At 33.4% G+C, this 7105-nt stretch overlaps 4 protein-coding genes across 4 annotated transcripts in view; 2 read left to right on the top strand and 2 right to left on the bottom strand.

The window, feature by feature from the left end:
• Positions 1–1266, top strand: part of LOTGIDRAFT_173056 (hypothetical protein) — a gene marked incomplete at both ends in the record, with an annotated part of 3815 nt that extends 2549 nt beyond the window's left edge. The window contains one exon of the mRNA XM_009050246.1: positions 309–1266. Within this exon, the coding sequence (XP_009048494.1) occupies positions 309–1266 (958 nt within the window). The remainder of the gene's footprint in view (positions 1–308) is intronic.
• A 957-nt stretch (positions 1267–2223) lies between these two features.
• Positions 2224–2634, top strand: LOTGIDRAFT_173055 (hypothetical protein; the record flags this gene model as incomplete). Its single annotated transcript, XM_009050245.1, has 1 exon — positions 2224–2634. One exon carries the CDS (start codon positions 2224–2226, stop codon positions 2632–2634), a length of 411 nt encoding a protein of 136 aa, XP_009048493.1.
• Positions 2635–4150: 1516 nt separating this feature from the next.
• On the bottom strand, positions 4151–4846 carry LOTGIDRAFT_173054 (hypothetical protein; the record flags this gene model as incomplete). The annotated part of the gene is made up of 1 exon (XM_009050244.1): positions 4151–4846. The coding sequence occupies one exon, from the start codon at positions 4844–4846 to the stop codon at positions 4151–4153; it is 696 nt and encodes a 231-aa protein (XP_009048492.1).
• Positions 4847–4997: 151 nt separating this feature from the next.
• Positions 4998–5417, bottom strand: LOTGIDRAFT_173053 (hypothetical protein; the record flags this gene model as incomplete). Its single annotated transcript, XM_009050243.1, has 1 exon — positions 4998–5417. The coding sequence occupies one exon, from the start codon at positions 5415–5417 to the stop codon at positions 4998–5000; it is 420 nt and encodes a 139-aa protein (XP_009048491.1).
• Between the last annotated feature and the right edge of the window lie 1688 nt (positions 5418–7105).

Raw genomic sequence — 7105 nt, 5'->3', positions numbered from 1 at the left:
CTCAAAAAGATAAATGAATATGCCGGTAAAAATTGTTACATACCAAGCGATGGACACTGCTTTGTAAAGTGCGTAAATCGTGTTTTGAACAAAGACTACACAAAAGAATTTCAAGATTTCATCAACAGTTTTCCAAAATCAAACAGAAAAGGAGTGATGACAACTGCTAGAATCAATGAATTCAATAAGAAATTTAATACTTATTTTCAAATTTATTTGCCCCAAAATTGACATTTTCAACCAAAGAAAGTGTCCGAGGAATTAGATTGGGTATTTTACTTACACAACTCGCATTTCTGTCTCATTAGAAGAAATAACAAAACATTGGGCATTAAAGAAATAAAAGATAATTACGGTGAAAACGTATGGAGAACTTGTAGAGATGATAATGCGGTAACACGAGTTTCACCTCTAAAACTAAATGTTTTTCCAATCATTCACGATGATTGTTTATACGCGTGGGATTGCGAAACCTATAGCGAAAAAGAAACGAATAAAGCCAATCCTTATTCTTGCACGTTAATTAATTTAGAAAAAAAAAGAAAAATGTTGGACAGAACAAAACATAACTTTCCAGATTTGAATCCTACTGATAGTGTTCCAGAAGAATTTTATGATAAACTAATGAATATAGTAGAAATATTTGTGGGTGAAGATTGCATCGATCAAATGTTGCAACGTTTAGAATATGATAGAAAGAGATTAATATTAATTTCTCATAACGGTAGCGGTTTTGAAAACTGGATCGTTTTTAAAAATGCGAAAAAACTAACGCAATGCCCTTTAAAAACCCCCAGAGGTATTCTATCTCTACCTTCATCTAATCCATACACCGACGAATATTTACAGAAAAAATGGAAAAGACAAAAACAAATCATGGGCAACTCTAAGTATTTGCAACATATTAATTTCACATATTCCTATCAACACGAAACATCTAGTTTGGCGGCATGGGGAAATTCATCTAATCTACAGATGAATTTGAGAAAGATCGTGGATATAGACATTGCAAAATACACCGAAGATAATTGGGAATCTTTAAGACACGAATGGGAACCTTACGCTAAAAGAGATACGTTATGTCTCGGAGCATGTTTGATAAAATATAACCCAGTCATGAAAGAAGTTGTATTCCAGAACGTTTCCAATAATCTAACGTTGATTAGGGTTGGTATTATTTATATCATTACGATAAATAAATGGTTGAAGAAGAATGGTACGAAACTACTAGAATGGTTCCAAAACACATTGAAAAAGAAAACGTAGAAAAAGCTTACTCACATACACACCCTTTTATAAGATATTTTATCAGACAATCCATTAAAGGAGGAAGAGTTTCGGCAAATCGGAAATCATTTGAAACGAATAAAATGGATGAAATTAGTAATGTATTAAAGGAATTTATTTCACAAAGTGATAACATCATTGATTTATTCAAAGAATACAGCGCAAGCACAAAAGATATAACAGAGGTTCATTCAAAACTTAAAAATAAAAAATGTACTTAACTAATGGCATTCGATGCTAACGGTTTGTACGCATCAGCGATGTCGGATTTAAAGTGTGAATATCCTAAAGCGGAAAGTGGTAGACCGTTTCTACCAGAAGAAGTAAAAACATTTGTAAGACTCTTCAATAAACAAAAATGTAGACCCAAAACTGCCATTTTAAAAATCTGGTTTGAGTTTCCCACAAACATGTTCTTCCAACCGATACCAGCTAAAGATAAAATCAGTTTTACGAACAAAGAAGGAAAAAAGGAAACTGACACTAAAATCAGAAATGGTTTCTGTCACGAAATCGGTCGACATTCAAGAGATAGTTAAAGCTGGTGGACGAATTTTTAGAATATTAGATGGTATAGTATACGAAGAAAATTTTAAAACTCCACCCTATAGAGATTATATTTTAATTTTGAGAGATCTAAAAAATAAATATAAACGAGAAGGTAATCTCGTAGGAAGTAATTGCATGAAATTATTAGGTAATTCCTTGTATGGTAAATCTATTCAGAAGGATATGTCTTCATCCAGACATCTATGGAGTGAAGCAACTTTTAAAGCCAACTTCGATTCACATGTTAAAAACTATGAAAAAATAAATGAGACTCAATACATCGTTGAAATAGAAAAAGAAGGAAAAGAAATATCTTAAACTAAATCTACTACACGACTAACCCCAAGTCATTTAGGATCATTCGTTTTATCTCACAGTAAAAAAATAATGAATAATTTCATTCACGTAATAAATGGATTTTATAAACCCAAAATATACTATACCGATACCGATAGTTTATACATTTCGTCTAGCAATTGGGATAAATTGAATGAAGCTGGATTAGTATCTGAAAATGAATATTGTAAAGGTAAAAACGATTACGGCGATGGTGGAATCATATTTGGTTTATATTTAGCGCCAAAAGTTAAATACAATATCATTCTAACTTCTGATGGTGTTTTAAAAGAAAAGAAAACATTTAAAGGTTATAAGAAAACATTTAAAGGTTATTCTAACGATAAGATCAGTGTAGACGATTACATTCAGTTGGCCAGCGGACATGATGCGTCGAATGAATTTAAGAAACCATGGGAAAAAAGTTTCACCAATGGAGTCGTTATTCCAAAGGATAAATAAACTAAAGTGTTTAGAAGTTATCTGAATTTAGTCAAGAGAAAGCCACCAAACAGCGAAGGGATCATGTATCCTTACAACGACAAAGATGAATTGAGTTTTGATGAAAACTGCGAATTTGATGATTTCGATTATCTTACTATTAAAGAAGAGAACGAAGAGCTATTTGATTTGTTTTAAATGAAGTTGTTTCTTCGTTACCGAAATCTATGAACCTGTTTTTACCGTCTTTGATTTCCAGATTTATATCTTTGATCATGAAAGAATTAAGTGGAAAATAGGTCATTTGGAACGGTTTCTCTATAATTCTGTATCCGATCGGTACCGTGAATGTTGGAAGACTGTATATGATCTGACGTTTGTATTTGTTGAAAAATCCACCGTTGATCAAATTACAGTGAATGTTGATCACGTCGATGTCGTTCTCGATGTTGGCCTTGTGCGGTGGATTTCGCGTATAGTCGTTTATCGAACCCTAGCAACGCATTCAACGAATTTTCTACGTTGAAATCGACTTGACTGTTATTTCTCAAGATCAGTTTTATTTTGTTCAGATTAAAATTACCTTCGAATTCGATATTGTTTTTGCCGTTCACGCTTCCTGCGTATTCGGATAGGTATTCGTTGATGGCTACGTATTCGTAGCTTTCCGATAGTAAGCTTATGGCTTTGAACATTACTCCGTTATCCGTCGATATTTTTAGTTGATTGTTGTTTTCGTTGATATTTCTAATGGAATTGTAAACGGAGAAATACTTTAATCCCAGTTCGTACTGTTTATCGCGATCGAGTTCATACTCGTAGTCTAGAGACAATTTAATGTCCGATTTATTTGAGGTTATAACGAACAATTGTTCTTTATTGGACATTTTTAATGACGTTTATATAGTCTTTTTTAGTGATGATTTTTTTCTCCAAAAGTGGTTTTAATATGCCATTGACTTCAATGTATTGTCTGTTCGAGCGATGACCTTCCTTCATGGCCGCTAATATTATTCGTAATCTATTAAGCAATTTTTCGTTGTTGTCTGGTAAAAACGTTATACCTTGCCCAGAAACCATATTTTCGAATTCGTCTATTTCTTGTATGATTGGATAATCTTCTGCATAATCATCTACCTTCTCCTCTTCCTCAATAACTTTTGTTATGTATAAATCAACTTCTTTCAATCTTCTTGTTTCGGGTCCCGACTTTCAACGATTGGTGAAATGCTCTTTGGTAAATCTGGGTCGGGGTTTGAAAAAAGACGTTTTATATCATCTAAGGTCTTAATACCACCATATTCAATCGGCTTGGGTTCTATACGAGGGGTGGGTTCTATAGGAGGTTCTAATTTATTTTTAATTTCCTCTTGAGACTTTAATATGGGTTGAAACAGAGTCTGTAGATTTTCCGTTAATCTGAGTTGTTGTAATTTGTTATTTTCAACTTGGGTCTTTATCTTGTTCTTGGCCTCGATATATTCTCTGTTTCTTTTCAAAACACTATTCCAATCCGTCGTTTTTAAAAAAAATAAAATTAACATATGCCGATCATAACTCTTTCACCCGCAGGTTTTCTGGTATTGACGAATACATATCCATGATCGTCCGGATTTCCCCATTGAGCTTTACAAACCTTTTTAAACGTGTCTCTGTCCATTCCGTGATTTATCGACTGAATGATTTGAGACAAGTCTCTGTCGTTCAATTCGAATAATAAAAAACAATTTGCGTAGAAAGATTGGGATTGGTAAATACAGTGACAGTTGTGATGTCTTCCCTTCGTGAAAAATTCTTGTTGAACAGCTTGATTTCTTTGTGCTACACAGTCGTCAAACACTATTAAGTTCTTTCTCTCACTATCAATTTTAGACAAATCTAAAATATTAACATTTTTCGTAAGAAAAACTTTTATGTCCGATGGATTGAAAGATGGATTCTTTTCTTTTATATATGTATCTAAGATATCTTTTATTTCCACTTCATTGTCTTCATAATATTTAAATATGTCTTGAACGTCTTTCTTGGGTAAATATTCTAAAGCTTTGAGGAATTGATAATATGATTGTTCTGGTGTTGTTGTGTAGATATATAATGAATCGAAATCTAAAAGGTTCGGGGTTGTCAACATGTTAAAAGTGAGATGAGTTTTCCCGGAACCCGAACTATCGCATATACACATAAGCATGGGGTTGCTAGGAAATATTTCTGAATGTTTGAATTTCTTGCCCATTTTTTATTATTTTATTTTATTCCAAAAATCACTCCTTCTCCTTTATACTTTGAAAGATATATTCCTTCTCCAGTGTGTATGTTTTTCAAAAATGGTCCTAAATGTGTTTGACTTTGACTTCTCTGGTGTCAATACTATCTATTAATTTACTTCATCCTTGTTTATAGGTTTTCTTGGTTTCTTCCCCAAATCGTTTTCCGAATTCTTTAACCGTTCCTAATATATCTGCTACTCCCGAACCTTTTGCTTCCTTTTCCATTATTAAATTATGTCTCCGTTCTTCAGCGGCTTTCTTTTCGTTGGCAGCTTTGACTGCGGAAGATATTCCACCAGTTGCTGCACCCGCCGCTGCAATGCCACCAAATATCAAAGGTAGGAGAGGTAAAAATCCACCTTCTTTTGCGTTTGCGTCAATTCTTTCCAAGTATATATCGTCTCTGACTTTACAATATTTGTATTTATCAATAAGTTTTTTAGTTATGTTGATTATTTTACCGTTGAAAGTTATAACAGTTGGTGATTCCGTTTCGATAGCTTCTATTATTTTCTTGGCTAAAGTTTCCGGTTTCATTTTTAAGAGGGTATTGTTTTACTCAATTCTTATCATTCTTCTATCTGTTATTTCAATTAAATGTTTTTCTTCTTCCAATAACAATAACCGGTCACATCTCCTTGTGTTTTTTCGATATGGATACTTATATTCACTCCCGTTTTGAAAATATCTTCTTGGTGAGTTCAAAACAGAAGATTGGGTGATTAATTGCAAAATCTACATATTCAAACTGTTTTGGATTGCCAAATAATTCACACATATTTTTATAGTTTCTGTACAATTCATTGTAATCCTTCGTGGATGGATTAATTGTTAAAGGTTGGTTAGGATAATTATCGTTGTTTAATCTTACTTGAACTTTCTGGATTATAGGATCTTGAGTTTGGTTCATTGCTACTCTAAAGATATTATTGTTATTCGTCTGAGAGTCTGATAAGTTCTTGAAAACAACCATTAAATATCTCGCTGGTTTAATAGTGTTGGTGATTGACCATGTAGTGGATTCTCCAGTTAAAGTCATGCTACCTACCATGTTACGACGAAGAAATGCTATTTCGATGTCTTTGGTTAAAGAGTTGAATATTCTCGTTTCCACTTCGATTGACGGTGTTATTACCGGTATGCAAAGCTGGAGATTCGTTATTTCTAATTTGGCGTTTGAAGCATTCTCTCCAAAGAATATCTTATCATCGTTGATTTCTCTTTGTAGATGAATTTTATATGATAATCCTATGGAAACCTTTCTGTGTTCCAACAGACCGAATAAAGGATATAACTTCCAATTTACGTAATTACCCCACCTATTATTCTCAACAACATTATTATACTCGTTTTTCGAATCCAAGATTAACTGCTCGTCCTACTCTTTCTATTGTGTTTCGAGCAACAGCTCTCACCCTAGCTAAATCCGCATCATTTGGAATATTTCTTACCGGTTCTTTTAAAACACTTCCATCGCCAACATCGGGTATCCAACCCGAGACTGAATCGAAGTCTTTAGGATATAAAACTGTTTTCAGCATGGTGTCAAATTCCTCAGGGTGTTTAATGGTTTCTATCGGATTTGAACCAGCTTCCAAAACCATCTCGCTAAATAAAGACGGAAAGAAATTGTTTTCTAGCGTTGTGTTGGTTTGTGGCACACGATTTTCATTGGGAGTTCCATCTTTTATTTTGAAATCGCATCTGAAATAAGCATCGGGAAGAAGCAACCAATTCGACAATGAATTAATTTCGAAGGTAATTCTACCACCATCATTCAACTGGGATTTAGAACCAACAGTGGGTGAGATGATAATATAATCCTCTTTTTTCTTGTTAAATGAATAATTTAAAGATTGGATCTAGTATTTTATTTGCCATTTTTTAAGGCTTAAGATTTGAATATAAATTTACCATGGAAATGATTTTTATCCTATAACTTTTCTTCTAATCTCCTGTTTCGCAGTTCTCTTATTAGTTGCAGTTCTTTCAACTCGTCAGATTGTTTCACTGCGTCGCTTATACTCTTTCCCGCTTCCGCGACAGAACAGATAGCTTTAGTTGTTCGAAACGAAGCTGGCTACTTTGGGAATTATTGTTTTACCTAGAGAAAATATCGATGAAAAGATACCGTCTCCTTCGAATTTGTGTTGTTCGTGTTTTAGAATTAAAGACATTTTATTTTTAAATGAGTTAATTTAACGAAGAAATGTAGGGGGTGAATT

This window comes from Lottia gigantea (assembly GCF_000327385.1).
Source record: "Lottia gigantea unplaced genomic scaffold LOTGIsca_148, whole genome shotgun sequence".
Classification (NCBI taxonomy): domain Eukaryota; kingdom Metazoa; phylum Mollusca; class Gastropoda; family Lottiidae; genus Lottia; species Lottia gigantea.
This window is presented reverse-complemented; position numbering and strand designations above follow the sequence as displayed.